At 36.5% G+C, this 18,953-nt stretch overlaps 2 protein-coding genes across 5 annotated transcripts in view; both read right to left on the bottom strand.

Moving 5' to 3' along the window:
- CATSPERB (cation channel sperm associated auxiliary subunit beta) overlaps nucleotides 1-15,010 on the bottom strand; it is a 209,974-nt gene extending 194,964 nt beyond the window's left edge. Inside the window, exons 1-2 of the mRNA XM_055288401.2 lie at nucleotides 13,130-15,010; nucleotides 12,907-13,043 (exon numbers count right to left, since the gene is read on the bottom strand). The gene's annotated coding sequence lies outside the window, so the exon portion shown is untranslated. The remainder of the gene's footprint in view (nucleotides 1-12,906; nucleotides 13,044-13,129) is intronic.
- TC2N (tandem C2 domains, nuclear) overlaps nucleotides 13,502-18,953 on the bottom strand; it is an 87,939-nt gene continuing 82,487 nt past the window's right edge. For all 4 annotated transcript variants that reach the window (XM_055288377.2, XM_055288376.2, XM_063644047.1 and 1 more), the window contains 2 exons: nucleotides 17,837-18,036; nucleotides 13,502-15,869 (listed from right to left, as the gene is read on the bottom strand). In XM_055288377.2, the coding sequence (XP_055144352.1) occupies nucleotides 15,759-15,869; nucleotides 17,837-18,036 (311 nt within the window). In that variant the 3' untranslated portion in view covers nucleotides 13,502-15,758. The remainder of the gene's footprint in view (nucleotides 15,870-17,836; nucleotides 18,037-18,953) is intronic.

Genomic DNA, 18,953 nt, shown 5'->3' with positions numbered 1-18,953 from the left:
ATAATGGTACCTGATGTTTTACTCTTATTTTTCTCTATTCCTAAAAACTTGAACTTTGTCTATATTTGTTTTCTCATTATTACTGCCGTGACAAAGTTATTTGGAATCTTAACAGATAAAGCCTTTTCCACGAGTGTAAATTTTCAGATGTTTTTTATAGGTATACTTTGGTAAACTCCCCTCCAAAAAAACATTCTGGAAGGTTTCTATAATTGTGACTATATCCTAGATATAGTAAGAAGAAAAGATAAACTCAGATTAAGTAAATTCTGAGTAGCTTTAGCTCTAAGAACTTGTAACTTTCTCTAGCAAATACTACTGTAATATGCTAAATTGATGGCAACCATTCTGCCACTTGGTTAAAAATGCAAATAAGTTACTTTTACATGACTTGTTAGCACCACCAACCCCCCACAAAAAGGGGAAAGACATGACTGAATGAAAGAATCTTAAATTTTAGATTACATTGTGAACATTATGAATCTCATAATGAAGAAACCCTACTTCTGAAACTTGCAAAACATATTGTGACCTTACAGAGAATATCAGCAAGTCTTTAAAATATAATAGTGTTATAAGATTGTATTTCTTTCAAATAGCGGTACACCACACTTGACATGAAAAATCTACTTCTTACCATTTTCTTCCTAAGGCAAAAAAAAAAAAAAAGAGAAAACGTTGTCACTTTTGGATAAATACAGTGATGTCAGACATAATAGTATCAAAAGTATATTTATAACACTTTCCTGTGACCCTGCAATAAAAATGGAAAACTTGCTAAAGAATGTGAGGAGCATATAAAGACAGAAACAGGCATTTTGACAGATGTAATCCTTGTAATCCCAAAACTTTAAGAGGCTGAGGTGGGAGGATCACCTGAGGCCCAGAGTTTGAGACCAGCCTGGGCCACATAACAAGGCTCCATCTCTACCAAAAAAAAAAGGAAAGAAAAAAACAGTTGTTTTATAACAACAATTTCCTCCTGTCTTTAGAAAACACATCACTGGTTAGAATCTCTCAGTTCCAGGCATCCAAATTCCAAACTGACATACTCCTGGGATGCAGATTCACATAACTATGATGATGACCTGAAATAGTCTTTGACAAGCCAGAGAGGTATTCTACGCTAATAATTTTCTCTTACTTTCCTTGTGGTACGAAGCTTACCAACCAACTACAATATAAACCCTGTTTAGCTTCCTTACCTTTTGAATGATAATGCCATATTTGCCATGCCAGCTAATACAGTAATAAAGGAACCCCCACACCCCAAAAACAGTTTCTCAAAAGTGAAGAAATGTGTTAAGGAAGGAATAATCAAGTATGTCAAATACTTCAAATGCTATTGATAGATGAAATTTTGCAAACCTAGAGGCTTCAGACATACATTTATTTATTACCAAAGAGTGGAGAAAGTTCCTAAAACTGCACTTCAGATGACCCAAGTATAATGTCTGGGAGACATCATAAAATGGGATTTTAACTTAGCAAGCTGAAATCTCATAAATTAAATGATAACTTGTCTGGCCAAAGATTCTGTAAACAGGTGGGGATGGTTAGAATGAAATATAGCAAATGCGACGGTCAAAGAAACAGTATAAACAGTGTAAGTCCTGTGCTCTCCAGGAGAAAGACACTAAATCTGGGCATCTGACGGTGAGGATCTTCAGCAGACTCCCACTTGAGGCAGGATGTTACACTGCACCGTGGCCTGGATAATACCTCTGTCTACAATCCACTCCTTTGCTTTGATTGCATGCTCCCCAAACAATTACCTGGCTTCTAAAATTCAACTTCATGCATGCCCTGACACAATGCAGAGATGCTGTAAAGGCAGACATAAATATTTATATCATTGGAAGGGACTATCTCCCATTTATAAATTAGTAAACTGGTATTACAGTTTGCACATCAGACTTTGGAAAGTTTTATTAGCTGAACTAATTCCCCTAATTCATTAGCATCCTGATGAAATTAAAATTCAAGCCTTGTAAAACTGAGGGCGTAGACTTAAGGAATGTGAAGCCATCCTGAGTTGTTTTGGTCTCCCAAGTTATTCTCACCTCCCTTCTCAAACAACAACCAAATTTATGTACCTCTCTTAAAGCAATCAATCACAATCACACAGGGTCCTGAAAAGAATTATTATTTCTGCTTTACAAATTAATATTTTGAGTGGTTAAACCAAAGTTTTCTAAATGTGGCCAAAACCAAAAGATTAGTATCTTCCAACATCCTGATTTAAAAAAATAAAATAAGTATATCTTGCTCATTTTCCTTATTCCTGGGGCACAGAAATTATCTAGGCAATAAGATTAATATGGAAAAAGTGATTAAGAAATTCAAAAGAACAGATTACATTTTCATTTGTGAACTGCCTGAAGATAAAACTACATAGACTAGGTATGTATTTGCATTTCACTATGTTCTACCATCTTCAATAATTGGGGGCTTTTTTCAAGATTCACAAGCTAGGTGCAAATTATTGCTAGTGTGACTCACTATTAGTGATGGAAATGTGTCATACCCTTCAGATATGCTGGAGAAGAAAAAAGGTCAAGAACTATTTTCTTTCATATACCCAGGTAAACCATAAGGGAAAAAATTTTTTTAACTTTATCAGCTTTCAAGAAGGAAGCAGGGATAGAAACTCTTTGAGAATTCATCATTTATTATCACATAGCTGAGACAGAATGTGAGACACAATGAGCAGATCCGGTTCTGTACAACCATATATAACCTAAGCCAAAGAATCCATGGCATTATCCCAAACACTTTACTGTTTGTTGTGTCTACAACTTAGTTTCTTCTGGACTAGGAAAGGGAAAACTTCCTTATTTGTCAAGCTTAATTTTTTTCTGGACTGGGAAAAGAAACACACTTGACTGTGATCAAATCTGTTACAATATTTCCACCACTCTTCCTACCCCGTTGATCATTTATTTCCCTCATTTTCAGGAAAACATGTCATTTTTCTAATTCTACAAGATAAATGGCATGTGTATTGTGAGCTCGGGTATATGCACATACACACACATTATCATAAGCCAAATCCTACCACTTACAGTAATTTTCTTGACCCTCGATGTGGCCATTCCCCTGTAAAAGCCCAGTATCTTGGGGCCGGGCGTGGTGGCTCACGCCTGTAACCCCAGCACTTTGGGAGGCCGAGGCGGGCAGATCACAAGGTCAGGATATTGAGACCATCCTGGCTAACACAGTGAAACCCTGTCTCTACTAAAAATACAAAAAAATTAGCCAGGCATGGTGGCGGGCGCCTGTAGTCCCAGCTACTCTGGAGGCTAAGGCAGGAGAATGGTGTGAACCTGGGAGGCAGAGGTTGCAGTGAGCCAAGATCGTGCCACTGCACTCCAGCCTGGGGGACAGAGCGAGACTCCGTCTCAAAAAAAAAAAAAAAAGAGCCAGGCATGGTGGCACGTGCCTGTAGTTCCAGCTACTTGGGCGGCTGAGGTAGGAGGATTGCTTGAACTCAGGAGATTAAGGCTGCATGTGAGCTATGATCACAGCACTGCACTCCAGACTGAGTGACAGAGTGAGACCCTGTCTCAAGAGAAAAAAAGTAGCTCAAGGAAAATAATATCTTTAAATATTCCTCTTTAACAGGGGCAAAGGACATGAACAGACACTATTCAAAAGAAGACATACATTTGACCAACAAGCCTATGAAAAAATGCTGAACATCACTAATCATTAGAGACATACAAGTCAAAACCACAATGATATACCATTTCACACCAGTCAGAATGGCTAGTATTAAAAAGTCAAAAAACAACAGATGCTGGCAAGGTTGTAGAGAAAAAGGAATGATTATATACTTCTGGTGGGAACGTAAATTAGTTCAGCCACTGTGGAAAGCAGTTTGGTTATTTCTCAAAGAACTTAAATCAGAACTACCATTCAACTCAGCAATCCCATTATTGGGTCTATACCCAAAGGAACATAAATTGTTCTACCATAAAGACACATGCACACTTAATGTTCATCACAGCACTATTCACAATAGCAAAGGCATAGAATCAACCTAGATTCCCATCAATGGCAGATTGGATAAAGAACATGTGGTACATACACACCATGGAATACAATACAGCCATAACAAAGAACAAGATCATGTCTTTTGCAGCAACACAGATGGAGCTCGAGGCCATTATCCTAAGCAAACTAACGCAGGAACAGAAAACCAAATACCATATGTTCTCACTTGTAAGTAGGAGCTAAACATCGAGCACACATGGCCACAAAGAAGAGAACATGTGGAGGGTGGGAGCAGGGCAAGGATCAAAAAACTACCTATCAGACACCATGCTTATTACCTGAGTGAGGAAATAATCTGTACATCAAACCCTGCAACACATAATTTACTATATAAAAAAACTGCACATGTGCCCCTGAAACTAAAAGTTTTTTTAAAAATAAATGTATCTTTTTTTGGGGAAAAAAACTAGATAATAATGCATTAGTACATTATTAACATGAGCATTTGAAGACAGAAAGAGATTCAGTGATGAAGAGTGGCATACAGAACAGTCATATAGAAGGAAAGACCAGGAACAGACTTTCTGACTTTCTATTTGTTCATTCATTGCATGAAACCCATCAAATTTTAGTTGAAAACATTCTGTATATTCTGATGTATTCACTAAAATATAAGCTCTATGAGGGCAGTGTTTTTTGGTCTATTTTGCTTAGTGTTGTATTCCTAGCACCTGAAATGAGCAGCACAAAGTAGCTGCCCAATAAATATTTGTTGAAAATAAATATTGCTATGTTCTAGTTAGCTGAGCATTTACAGTAGAGAACACTTAGGGTCTTTTCTAGGCACAAGAGCCAGTGATTTTTATTACCAGAGACCAAACTAGTTTTCAGATTTTCAATCAGGAAAGCAAAACATAGAGCAGGAGTTTTGGCAAATGGCAGGGATTGGAGAGAGGGAGGAAGGAGGGCAGGAGGAAAGGATGCAGGAAAGGAGAAAAGGAAGGGGCAATATAAGAATTTTGTATATATTCCTCTGAAGGAAATCTGAATTACGACAAGACAACTTATGTAAAACGAAAATGCATATAGTATTAGGAAGCATATATGGTCACTATACAACTGCATCCTTACCTTCTTACTTTTCCATCCTTAACTATTCTCCATAAACTTCCCTTACTCTTAAAGGCCTCTATCTGGTTGTCCATCTGTCCTTCCCAGGGTTCTTTTTCATTATGACTTAAGAAAACATTGCTCAGCAATCCTTTTCACCTTCTTTATCTGCAGACCTATTATCTGTCCTTCCTGGATGAGGAGAGGTAGAGGAAACTGTCCCTAGTGTTGAGATGTACATGGGATGAGGCCTGCTTCTCTTACAGCCTCTTCCCTGAATCCATTTCCTAAATTATATCAGGAAGGGTCTCCAAAATTCTCATTCTCTCCCTCCAGGAGTAGAACTATCATCTAATCAATTTTCCACGCTTGTCTTCTTTCCTACAGAAGTCTTATAAATCCTGTTTAGGCCAGTAGATAATAACTACAGTACTTGTTTATGTAGGGTCACTTAAATATATTAGTTACATCTTATAAGAAAATTTCAAAGCTGGACACAATCTAAGTATTGTTCCTACTTTATATAGAAATCAAATTTAACTCATTCCCTGCAAAAAATAAATGTTTTAAATAAATTAATATAATTTTTGTTCTTGGTAATGATACACATTAAGCTGCTAACATGTAATGATAAGGCAAAATCTGATACAGATCTCAGCAATCTACTAAATTTAGCATTATGTGTTATAAACACTTTAGAATTTCAGAAGCTTTTTGTAAGCTTGATAGTATGAGTTAGATATGAAGCTATTATATTTCTCTTCTCTCTGATTAAGAAATGTACTAATGAATTTTAAAGTAAATATGGTAATAATGTATTATACAGCATTATCTCTTTCAATAAGAAGATATTGGCCTTAACTACCACTTTACTGAGCCATAAAACCTAACTCTATGTGTTCATTCATTTTTTTGTTTGTTCACTGTTAAATCCCTAACACTCAAAACATTGCCTATCAGTTAAATGCGTAAATGAACAAATATTGACTATGTACCTCTTATAGGCCAGATACTGTACTAGGTTCAGGAATGCAGCAATAAACAAGACCCTGCTTTCATGAAAATTACAGTCTAGGAGAGACAACTACGTAAGTAACTATTTAACCATAATTCTGATAAAAGCTATAAAGAAAAAATATAAAGTATATGAAAATAAGACCTAATATTGCTTGAAAAATCAAAAGAGACTTTTCTGAGGAACAGATATTTAAGCTGGCACCTTCAAAAAAAGAATAGGATTTAGTAAAGGGAAGAGTAAAGAGAGAAACTATTCCACATAGGTGAAACAGGATGTGTGAAGATCCAGAGGAAGCTAGGTGTATATTGTCTTGTCTTCCAAGAATTGAAAACAGATCAGTGAGATTAAAGAGGAGAATGGTTAAAAATAAGGCTGGAGTGGAAGGCAGAGCTCAGATTATACAGGGATATTGTAAATTTTTAAAACTTCCTATTTTCTTGATGCCTCAACATTCCCACAAACAGGCTATGAACACTATGTCTGGGGAATCAGGTGCACCAGTGTGAGAAGGCTGGTTTCTGCCACAAGTTCCCCTTTTTGTTATTCTGACTGTGATCTAGTGACATTCAAACACTCCAATGAAACACTCTCATGCTTTTTGCTTATATACTGTACCTTGACCACCAACAAAGGCCCTTGTCCACAGGTCCTTCCCCTGACCCTCTCTCTCTCTGCTCCCCACCTGCTTGGTTGAGCTCACTCCCTGGGAGTTCCTTGCACATGCCCCCTGCATGGCATGCCATGCCTCCCTCTTCCAGGACCTGTCAGTATAATAAATCTCCTTCATTTTCATATGCCTCTCCATGGTGTTATTATTACATGTCCACATCTGACCGATCATCAAAAAAACAAACAACAAACAAACAAACAAAACCCAACCCATTTTAAGTAACATAATTATTCCTTACAACAGGAGAAAGGGGATCAGGATATGCCACCTCAAAGTATGCCACTTTGGCATAAAGATTTTGAGCTGAAAGCAACTGAGAATCAATAGATGTAAGAAGAGTTCTTTGCCGTCCCCTTAACTGCCTAAAAGCAGGGCATAAATTATGCTATGTGAAGGTGTTCTCTGTACTCTGTGGACCAGGAAGAGGAGTGACTTATCACCGGAGATGGAGAGTCAACACTGAGGTGAGTTTGCACAAACAGACCTAACTAAAATAACCCTTATCCTCCATTAGTTCCCCCCATGTATTTCCTAGTCACTTCCCACAATTTATCTCTTAAAGTCCAAACCTCCTTTCCTTTATTAAAAGGGTATATAAACTCCTAGTCTAATTACCCCTTTGAGTTTCACTTTTCTGTGAATACTTATACATGTAAACATTAATAAAAATGGTGTCTTTTCTCCTGTTAATCTGTCATTTGTTAGTTTGATTCACAGGCCCCTACTCATTGAATATAAGAGGGTAGAGGAAAAGCAGGTCATCCCCAGCAAGGGCCTTGTAGGCTGTGTTAAGGATTTTGGACTTCATACTAAGAGCACCGAGAACCAAGGTGTGACAATCAGATTATAAGGAAAGTACAATACTACAGGTGGAAGATGATATTGCCTTTGATTAGAGAAGTTGCAGTGGAGACGGAGAAGTGGGTGCATTCAAGATCTATTTAGGATATATATATTTCTGAACAGGGTGACTGAGTATGGGAGATAAGAGAAGAGTTCCAAGGTGTGGTACTGATATAATATAGATTTGGTCTTTGTCATTGACTCCTGGCACAGAGCTCCTAAAACCCTTAGAAGGCAGCTATGCTCACCACTGTACCATCAACACACCTAAGACCCTTGGAATTTCCTAAGCAATAAGTGTGATGAGGCATCTTTTCTTATATTTGGTTTTTGTCCCTGGCTCCTGAAATAGCTCCAGAGCAATGAAGGTGAAAGTAGCATCTTGTGTCATTCCTAACAAGCCCCTTTCAACCACACCCCAGTTAATGTTAATGAGGTGACTTTTGGAAAGCCGCTAAGAATGAGGGTCTTGTTGCCAGGAAAACAAAAATACAGTTAAGAGAGTTGGAATTTTCAGGTCCATCTCCCAAGCCCCCTCAACCTCTGGGGAGGAGAGAGTGGGTAGAGATTGAGATCAACCACCAATGGCTAATGACGTAATCAACCATGCCTATGTAATGACATCTTCATAAAAATCCTAACTGAAGTCCAGAGGGCTTATTGTTGGTAAGCACATCGAAGAGCCTGCAAGGTGGCACTCCCCAAGTGGGCAGGGAAGTTCCACATCCCTCCCCGCTGGCTTGCCCCGTGCATCTCTTCCATTTGGCTGTTCCTGATTTGAATCTTTCATAAAAAACTGACATATGTACATAAACTGTTTCCCTGAGTTCTGTGAGCAATTTTAACAAATTATCAAACCTGAGGTGTCATGAGAAGCTCCAATTTGTAATCAAGTCAGACCAAAGTTGTGGGCAGCCTGGAGACCTGCCACTTATGATTGGTATAGGAAGTGGGGGGGCAGTCTATGGAACTGAGCCCTTAATTTGTAGGGTCTGTGCTAACTCTGGGTAGTGTCGGAATTAAGGTAAATTATACAACACCCAGTTGGTGTCCATAGGGAATTAAAGAATTGCTTGGTGGGAAAAGCCCACACATTTGGTGTCAGAAGTATTTTAAGAATAGAGAAACAGCTTTTCTTCTTTTAATTTTTCCCCCCAGCACATCCAGAATACAGAAAGAGAAATAGTTTCTCCGTTTACATGTGTTAGTAACCGGTAGAAAATGATTCCAATAAATTTCTAAATAATTATTAGAATTTAAGTGTAATTAACTCAATGAATAGGTTTCTGGGATGACCAACTAGGTGGACGACAGTGCCTTTTACTCAGATGGGGAAAAGTGAAGATCACACTTGTGGCAGGAATGGGAAATCAAAAGTTTGATTTAGAACACGTTTAAGAAAAGATGTCCACATTAGCTATATGACAGTGGAACTCATAGCAAGATTTGGGTAGAGATGTAAATTAGACAGTAGATAGCATTTCAAGCCATGGAAATAGATGAGGTTGCCCAGGAAAACAGTGTGGAATGACAAGAAAAAATGGCCTAGGACTGAGTCCTAAAGAACTTCTACTTTTTAAAGTCAGGTGCATGAAGATGAGCCAAACAGAGAAGAAAAGAACAGACTAGGAAGGTGGTTAAAAAAATAAGCAGAGCATAATGACATGAAAGCCAGAGGAAGAGATGGTTTCAAGGAGAGAGGCAGTGAGAGAGAAAGAGACAGAGAGAGAGAAAGCTATTGTTAAGAAAGCTGATGAGAATAAAGAAAAAAATAGCTAAAAAGCATTTATTAAGACTTTAACATGAACTTTGGTGGAGTGGTGAGGATGGAAGATTGAAGAGAATGGGCTAAGGACAGAGTGGTTAGAAGTTATCTATAAAGAGGAGAACAGATAAGGCAGAATCTAGAACAGGAGAGGAGGTCTAGGAATATTTTTTAAGAAAGAAACCACAGAGAAAGGTGACCTAACGGATGCTGTGCTGAGAAACCAACCTTCCTATTCATTGAGTTAGTTACACTTAAATTCTAATAATTACTCAAAAATTTGTTGGGATTATAGACTACCAATTACTAACACTTGTTGAGCAAGCAGACATGAAGGCTATGCTTGGGAACAGTCGGGTGGAAGAAGGAAAATGAGGAAAGAAACTCCTGTGAGAAAGAAAAAGAGCTTCTGGTGCCGAGAATCTTCACTGGCTATGCGTAGACTCACCCGTAGCAGTCCAACCCAGGGAAAGCTTTGGGGACCTCGGAAGACACACCTCTATGGGGAGCATGCTGCATTGGCTCCTGCTTTATGTAATGTTTCTTAGTCCATTCAGGCTGATATAACAAAATACCATAAACTGGGTAGCTTACAATGAACATTTATTCCTCACAGTTCTGGAGGTTGGGAAGTCTAATATCAAGATGCCGGCAGATTTGGTTTTGGGTAAAGGCTTGCTTCCTCATAGAAAGTCATCTGTTCATTGTAACCTTAGCTGGTAGAAGGGGCAAGGGATTTCTTTGGGTCTTTTTTATAAGGGCACTAATCCCTTAACAGCCTAATTACCAATGCCTTAACAACCTAATATTTTCCCAAAGGTCCCACTTCCTAATACTATCATCTTTGGGGTTAGCATTTCAACATATGAATTTTGGGGGGACATAAACATTCAGTCCATTGGCGTTTACACAGGTTCCTTCATCAATACAAAAACCTAACCCCCAAAACTGTATCTGTAGGGTTCTTTGCATCAAACACATCACCAACCAATTTTCATACAGCCACACAGCAGAGGTTTCAAAGATGAAAAAGAATCCAGTAGAGTGGGAATGGCTCAAAAATAGGAGAGAATGGGCATAATAAATGGAACGAAATCCCAGAGAAAGCACAGAAGACTGGATTCAGAAGTCACGAGGAAGGACTGGCTTTCTAACATAATGGGGGAAAGGATGTATATGGGTAAAAACAAGTTTGTGGATATGGTGGTAGGAAGTTGGAGGAAAACCTGACATTATTTTCTTTGCGAATCATGACATAAGATCTTCTACTAAGAGCAAAGAAAGCAGCAGGCAGGCTAAAGGTTAGAAAAGAGTGAAAGAATGTATAAACTGTTTTTCACAGTGAGTCAGTTGACAACACAAATGAAGTAGGATGGCTAGGGAGGCAGAGTCAGTGATCATGAACAGCAGTGCTTGGTTTTGTGTGTTTCAGGTCAGGGACCTACCAAACCTTTCCTAATTCCTTCCGCTGCATTAAATTCTTTCTTTATTTGAGCCTCTAAAGCATTTTGTTCACACCTTAAATCCTGCTTTCTACTAGAATCTTGCTTTATATTGTTTCATTTACCTGTCTAAATATAAAATCTCAGTGTAAACAATGGCTTATTCATTCTTGTATCCCTGAAAGCACTAAGCATGGTTCTTTGTGTGAAGTACTGGATTTTTTTGCATTTAGTTATTAAATATATCATATAAAATGGCTCATTTAAAAATGTGGTTTCAAGATTGACTTCATACACTATATAATCAAGAAAGATGAAAGACTCAGAAATTAAAAGACAATTTTAAACCACAGTCAACCAAATTTATTTCTGCTAAAATAAGTATCCTATCCTGAAGGGCAGACATTTTTATCATCCTACTACCTCAGAAACTAAAGGCAGTGCAGTGGCTTGCACCTGTAATCCAAGCACTTTGGGAGGCCGAGGCAGGTGGATCACCTGAGGTCAGGAGTTCAAGGCCAGCCTGGCAAACATGGCAAAATCCTGTCTCCACTTAAAAAAAAATACAAAAAAATTAGCCGGGCATGGTGGTGGGTGCCTGTAATCCCAGCTACTCAGGAGGCTGAGGCATGAGAATCGCTTTAACCTGGGAGGCGGAGGTTGCAGTGAGACAAGATCGTGCCACTGCACTCCAGCCTGGGCGACAGAGTGAGACTCCATCTCAAAAAAAGAAAAAAAAAGATGACCCAGAAACAAATCCCACGGCATGGAATATGAAGATCAATACTGAATAAACATCATCACCATTTAAAAGTCACATTCTCATTTGGTGATTTAGCTTAGCATAGAATCAGATAGCTTTCTATTCTTTCAGAAGACATACAAAACCTTTTTTTTTTTTTTTTGAGACAAGAGTCTCGCTTTGTCATCCAGGCTGGAGTGCAGTGGTGCAATCTCGGCTCACTGCAAGCTCCTCCTCCTGGGTTTATACCATTCTCCTGCATCAGCCTCCCGAGTAGCTGGGACTACAGGCGCCCACCACCATGCCTGGCTAATTTTTTGTATTTTTAGTGGAGAACGGGGTTTCACACCGTGTTAGCCAGGATGGTCTCCATCTCCTGACCTTGTGATCCGCCTGCCTCGGCCTCCCAAAGTGCTGGGATTACAGGCGTGAGCACCGCACCCAGCCCAGAACTTTCTTTCTAGACATCTACTGCCATTATCAGAGTCCTACAGTTTAATATAATTATTTATTATAATCATTGTTAATAGAAATCACATTTTTTTATAGATTAAAAAACTTAAAAATAAAAAAGTACTAAGTTAAAGAAAACTCCACTAGGAGATTACTAAAAATGTAGGCCACATTCATCTTCCTACAATTCTTCACCTACAAAATAAAATCCAATTTAGGAGGCTCCATTAACTCTTTTAATATATTTCTAAATCTTAAATCTGTATTTCAAAATGAACATGGTACTTCATATGGGCCCACTTTTCATAATTCTTTCAACTCAATGTTTTAGCCAAAACTGCAAACATTTGAAATTTAATTTTGAATAAAAATTATAGCTTATGCACTAAGACAACATTAGAAAATGTCTTCAGACACTTTGTCAGGTACTTTCCTCATTACACCCAACCAAACACAGAAAGAAATATATATTTTTGAAATGTCAATTACTGCCATGCTATCAAAAGCTGACATTTATTACAAATTTCTGAAATCCTTCATAAGCAAATATTTGATTAAACAAAAATGGAAAATGTTAGTAGAAGATATAGTTTCCACCTGACTGTTGAGTACATTAGTATCAGAGAAATTCATGTAACTATATTTAAGCAGAACTTCAGTTTAGGTTCTTTTCAGACCACAATTACATAACTTGTTCAAAATCCCACTAGTTTCTTCTCAACAGTCTTGGTAAGAGATGAAACTGATATACTTCAGAGGCCATTTCCCTAGGAGTACTGCTTTTAGAAATCATGCAAAACAAAAGCCAAATAGTGATGTTATATTTTAACCCAGGCTGCAGCTATTTGTGTTGATCTGAAAGCTTACAAGTAAATCCACTGTTAGGAATGAGCACTGTGCAAGCTATCAGCTATCAGCGTGAACCCTTCCATGGTTTCCTTTGGTCACGTGGCATCATTATGATTTCCTTCTCCTTGCGTAAGTGGGTAAAGGTCAAGAAATGCCTAGGCAAATACGAAGAGAAGTTATTTTGGCATAGAATCTCATTTTTTACTACCAGCTCCTAATGTTCTTCTCACAATATGCGCACCTATTAGCAGGAGATTGGATTTCTATTTGTAGCTCCACATAAAGCTTCAAGGAAATAACCAGCACCTCCTCACCTGAAAAAGGCTTAAGTAAACACTAATTAAAACATTTAGGATCTTAGTTGTATCAATACTTCTGTACCTGAAAGATCTTTTAAATGAAAAGATTTTCTTTTTATTGTTTTATTTACCTAGGATTCTAAGAAACTGAGAAGTCATAGCTTTCCCTTAAATTATACATCATACACATATTGTAAGAACATAGAAAATTAAATAAAAAAATAATTAAATATTGAGTTAAATGCATGACTACATATATTAAATTTGGAAATTCAAAGCATTAATAGAACAGAGAAACCAGCTAAAACAAATTGTAGCTTTTAAAATAAACAATAAAGCCTGTTATTTATTATCTAAAAGCCAGTAAATACATTTACTTCTTTGGTACCCATTAAAATGTTGCATTTGCAGAGGATGTTTAGGGCAGCGAAACTATACTATATTATAATGATGCATACATATCATCATACATTTGTCAAAACCTATAGAATGTATAACACCAAGAGGGAACCCTAATGTAAACCATGAAATTTGGATGATAATGATGTTTCAGAGTAGGTTCATTGATTGTAACAAATGTACCATTGTGGTGCAGGATACTGATAGCCTGGGAGGCTGTTGAGGGCTTTACTGGGGGAGAAAGGAAATCTCTATCTTCCTCTCAATTTTTCTGTTTACCTACAACTGCTCTAAAAAAAAAAAAAAAGTCTATTTTTAAAAACAATTTTTGAAAGTCGTATTTGACTCAGATTCAAAATATTATCACACAGGTGATTTATCTTAAAAGTCCATGTGAGTATTGACCTATCTGTCATTTTTTGCAAATCTAAAACAAAAATATTTCAAAATGTTCAGTGGCAGAGAGTACTGGTACCACAAAATCAGGGCAGTAGAAGCAAAGGGGATATAAGATGTGGACATTTTGTAGCTTGAGGAGATGGTACCTAGGGAAAAGAGAATTAAGGGTTTATTTGGGAAAATGTTAATGATATACATAGAACATAGAAGCTGGAATAAAGAAGGCATGCTTGGTTAAAGCAAGGTATACTCCTGGCCTAAAATATCACCATCTTTCTCTGCATGCATGGGACAAAGTAAGAATGGGGGCAGAAAAAAAGGGAAGACTGAGAACACAGAGCACTTAGTCTACTTATTAGCAAAAATAAAGTGAGATTTCCTAAAATCAGGTATAATGTCATCTGCCTCTCCACAAAGCTGTTCTTTTTGGCCACAGTTCTTATGGGCAATTAAGCTGAAATTATTTCCATATACTGAGTTCTAATAAGTACTGGAAAGAAAACTGCAATAGAAAATATTTATTTGTTACACAGTATAATCAGGTATGGTTATAAAAAAATGGGAAAATACTCAAACACTGTAAATTATAATCTAAATTTTAAAAACTAAAAATGAAGTGATTATCATAAAATACTGAATTTGCTATTTAAGCTCATTTAATTCTGTGAATTAAGATGGACCATATGGATGATACTCCTATTTTAACTCCAAATAAAACAAATAGTAAAATATTTGAGGGAAGAAAACAGCAAAGTAGCCGGGCGCGGTGGCTCATGCTTGTAATCCCAGCACTTTGGGAGGCCGAGGCGGGCGGATCACGAGGTCAGGAGATCGAGACCACGGTGAAACCCCGTCTCTACTAAAAATACAAAAAATTAGCCGGGCGTGGTGGCGGGCGCCTGTAGTCCCAGCTACTTGGAGAGGCTGAGGCAGGAGAATGGCGTGAACCCAGGAGGCGGAGCTTGCAGTGAGCCGAGATCGCGCCACTGCACTCCAGCCTGGGTGACAGAGCGAGACTCCGTCTCAAAATAAAAAAAAAAAAAAAAAAAAAAAAAAAAAAAAAAAAAAGAAAACAGCAAAGTATGTATATTCTGGGTTTCCAATTAAACTTCAACCTTCTGGTGTTTTCAATTATTCCTGCCAAAATGTAGTTTTCTATTTCTGAAGCTTTTTGGAGATAAGTAGCTTACAAAGTGATAATGTGATGTCTTATGGGTAAAAACATTATAAAACACAGGGCACAAACTTTCCCCAAATATAGAAAATAGTTGAAATGGTTCAATTCATTTTTACCAAGATAAAATACATAGCAAGAGGTAAACAGTGGAGCCAAGACCTAATCAATAATGCCTAGCACTGAAATAATAGTAAAGTCTTCTAAATGTCAATAGTACTAACAGAGACTTGATATACTAGGTTTTGAATATCTAAGTAAAGCTTAAAATACAAAAGCAAAAACATAATATAGAAAGAACTATCTAGAGTTGATATTCTCACAGACTTTATAATTTATGTGGTCATCCTAATAATACTTTGATTTTACTGTCTGTGTCTCTTGTTGCACAGTTTTAAAATATTTCCTTTACTTTGGATATCTGATAAAATTCATTACATTTTCTTATCAAATTTTCTATCAGATACATTATATACTGTAATTATAGCCCCCATAAATTGACAAATTTATTGATTTGCCTCTTCGCATTGGTAGCAAATTGAAATCGTAAGTCTTCTAAAAGAATGTCAAGTTCTTCACCAAATTAATGTGTGAAGTCTTCAAGATGGCTTTAATTTGTGCCACCTGATAACAACCTTTTCTGGATTTATTACTGTCTCTTTCCACTGGTTCACTGCTTCAATGTTATTACTGTCTTCACTTATCCAAATCTGTAAAGGAAAGTACGTACAATCATTTAACTTGACACAATAATAACCAAGTTCAGACAGTTAGTTACTCTTACCGATGGAAGAAATTTGGAAGTTTGCTTTACATATTTTAAATTAAACATCTTTCTTTTTTCCAAAAGTCAGATTGATTTCTCTATTTGACATTTAAATGCTAAAACATTTAACCTGTTCAGTCATTCTGAAGACTAGTTTATAAGGTTCAATTCAATTCAAAAATTCAAGGTGAAATATTACAAAATCATTTCCCCAGAACAGTTATTAGTATCCTTTCCTATTCAACAGATCTAGAAGCTCAACTTATAACTCATCCCAACCACTCAAAAACATTTTTGTAAAGATAATTAAACTGAGGCTAATCATGATTCAAATTAGATTAGTAAGGAATGTGCATTTTAAATCACGTTTTACATGAAATAAAGTGTAATCTTAATTAAAATCTAATAAATAGTCATTCTTGATCAATAGTAATTTCATAGTATGCACTGCTTATGTAACTTAAATACTACATGTGAATGTATACATAGTATTATGCAAATTGTAAAAAAGACACCACAATAATTATATTATTATGAAGACAAGGAAGACAAGGAATAAAAAAACTTGAATTTTCACCTTACCTCTAGCACTAACAAATGCTTTTACCTTGGAGTTAACTTCTCTGAGATTCAGTTTCTAAGAGATTGGAGCAGGTCATTGGTTTAAACCTTTTTCCTTTTCTTTCTTGGTCTAAAGAACCTTCCTTTCAAATGAAATCTTACAAATAATCCCAGTATGTAAAACAGACATTAAGTACTTTGGTTGATACAGGGGTGGAAGACCTTGAGTTCACTTTTGGCGATCCCATCATAGTTCCTCCTAAGGCTATACCAGATAAGTCATAGGGAGCAGATGACCAGCAAGAACCTTTCCAGAATTATTATTCTAACTAGAATCTTAACCAAGAGAATGGAATCACCACAAATGTTATCATGAAAATCATCTCAAGTAAATTTCCTATTCCATTCATACCATTAAGTTGAGGCTTGATGATAAACGAAAACTTTAACTGAATTGACTTCATAAAGGCTTAATGGCTTTCAAAAGTATGCTGGTTATATGAATTCTTGAATTCAAGCTCTTTTCCAAATAATAAATGATAAACAAAACATTTTAATTAATATTTTATGTAAAAACATGTATTAAAAAGTAATCAAGGAGCTGATATCAATCCTTGAAAATTCATATATAATTTGAGGATTTCATGTAGACTTAATAATATCTTGTCAAGTTGAAGCTTTTAAACCAATAATACAGATTTTGGAATTTAAATGTGGTTCAAACAATTGCAATTAAAGTAAAAGATAATGGACAGCTACCACTAGTCTATTCAGAGTAAGGAAAGGAAACAAGTTCCTAGAGGACTGGCAAGTTAGCAAGTGTTATGTTGTCTTATACAAATTGTACCAAGATTTTAAAATAATTCAGACAGCAGTATTAACTAAATAATATCACAACCACTGTTAAAACAGACATGTTCTAGGAATTCAAAACTAACATAACTCAGGTAAGAGCATATAAAAAGTGCCCATGTTAAACATTAAATCAAAGACTAAACAAAATAAAGTAAATTTGATACTCAAAGCCTTAAGAAATTGATTTAAATCCTTAATGTTCCCTCCTTCCACAAGGAACAAGTCAGTAGTACTGAAACATTGATAATTCTTATTGTTTTTAAAGTAAAAAAGCTCAGAAAAAAATATTTAAAGATAAACCTGATTGCTCAGAAATTCCAACTATTTGTATTAAAGCAAAAAGTCTGACAAGTTTTTATTTTTGTAGCAACATTGAATTTTATGATGCTGAAGAACGGTACTCTATTCAACTTTAATATTATCCTGCATTCCCTTTGTTAACTGACTGTTTAAATGCATAGAAAAATACAAGGAAGGATAAAAACTCCTACTAACCTGGCCCACAAAGTGTTTTCTTCTTACAGAGCTTCGACTGTAAAGCTTAATGAGGAAAACAATTTCTTTTTCACTCTGTATAAGTGGAAAAATCATAGTCTCTCCCCACTTGACTCTTCCATTGGAGGCCTTCAGTAAGCGTGTCTTTTTCTTATAAATCAACTCTCCCGAGCTAAACATTCCCACCTTCACAAAAAAACCTAAAAAATTAGAAATATTGGTTTATAAAATGTTATTCAAAATACCATATAAAGATGTGTATATACACATCCAAGTTGGAATTCATATATATAACATTTATTGTAAAAATATAGATAAGTCACTTTTAAATGTTTGATGAGCTACAACCATAACAGAAAACAGCTCTAGTCAACTTTATAACTTTGGCCATACTTTACTACTGTAACTTTAAATGAACTTAATCTTTCTGTGGCTGAATGCCATTAAAGACTGGAAATGGAGGCATAAACAACAATCACAGTAAAAGAGTGCACACTGAAAAGGATCACACTAAAGAGAGGTGCCAATTTTTTGGACAGCTGGAGGTATTTATTTCACAATTATATAGGTAAAATATAAAAGACTCCAGGAGTTAAGTATATGCCCACTAGATAAAATCTGTACTTTAAATAAATTTGAGACATATAGAGCTTCCAGTAATGGCAGAATAGCTTGTATAAACTAACCTTCCCATAAACAACTATTATAAACTTCGGGAAAAAATTTTAAAACACTAAAAGCAGAAAGAAACTGGAGGGAAGTCAACTGGTAAAAGATGGGAACTTCACCGGGTAAAATTCAGGTTGATATAGTTTTTACCTAAGCCTACTCCCCTATCTGACTGACACACAGTGCCTACAGGTCAAGCATAAAGTACAGTCTGACTAATTGGAGGTGACAGAGCTGGGCTGCCAGGGAAGCAAGAAACTGAGAACTCCCAGAAAGGTGGGAACCACAAAGTGAGGGCTGAGATCCGACCATTGGATTGATAGAATGAAGAGTTGTGGTCATCCTGATGAGCTGTTTTAAGGGAAGCCCGTTATAAACAGCATCTGTTGTCCTTGTTTCCTAGAATTAATTATATATAGTCTTGATGATTTATTCCAAGTTAGGTTTT

This window comes from Symphalangus syndactylus, chromosome 8 (assembly GCF_028878055.3).
Source record: "Symphalangus syndactylus isolate Jambi chromosome 8, NHGRI_mSymSyn1-v2.1_pri, whole genome shotgun sequence".
NCBI classification, from domain to species: Eukaryota; Metazoa; Chordata; class Mammalia; order Primates; family Hylobatidae; genus Symphalangus; species Symphalangus syndactylus.
Note: the sequence above shows the minus strand (reverse complement) of the source record. Positions and strands in the feature narration are given on the sequence as shown.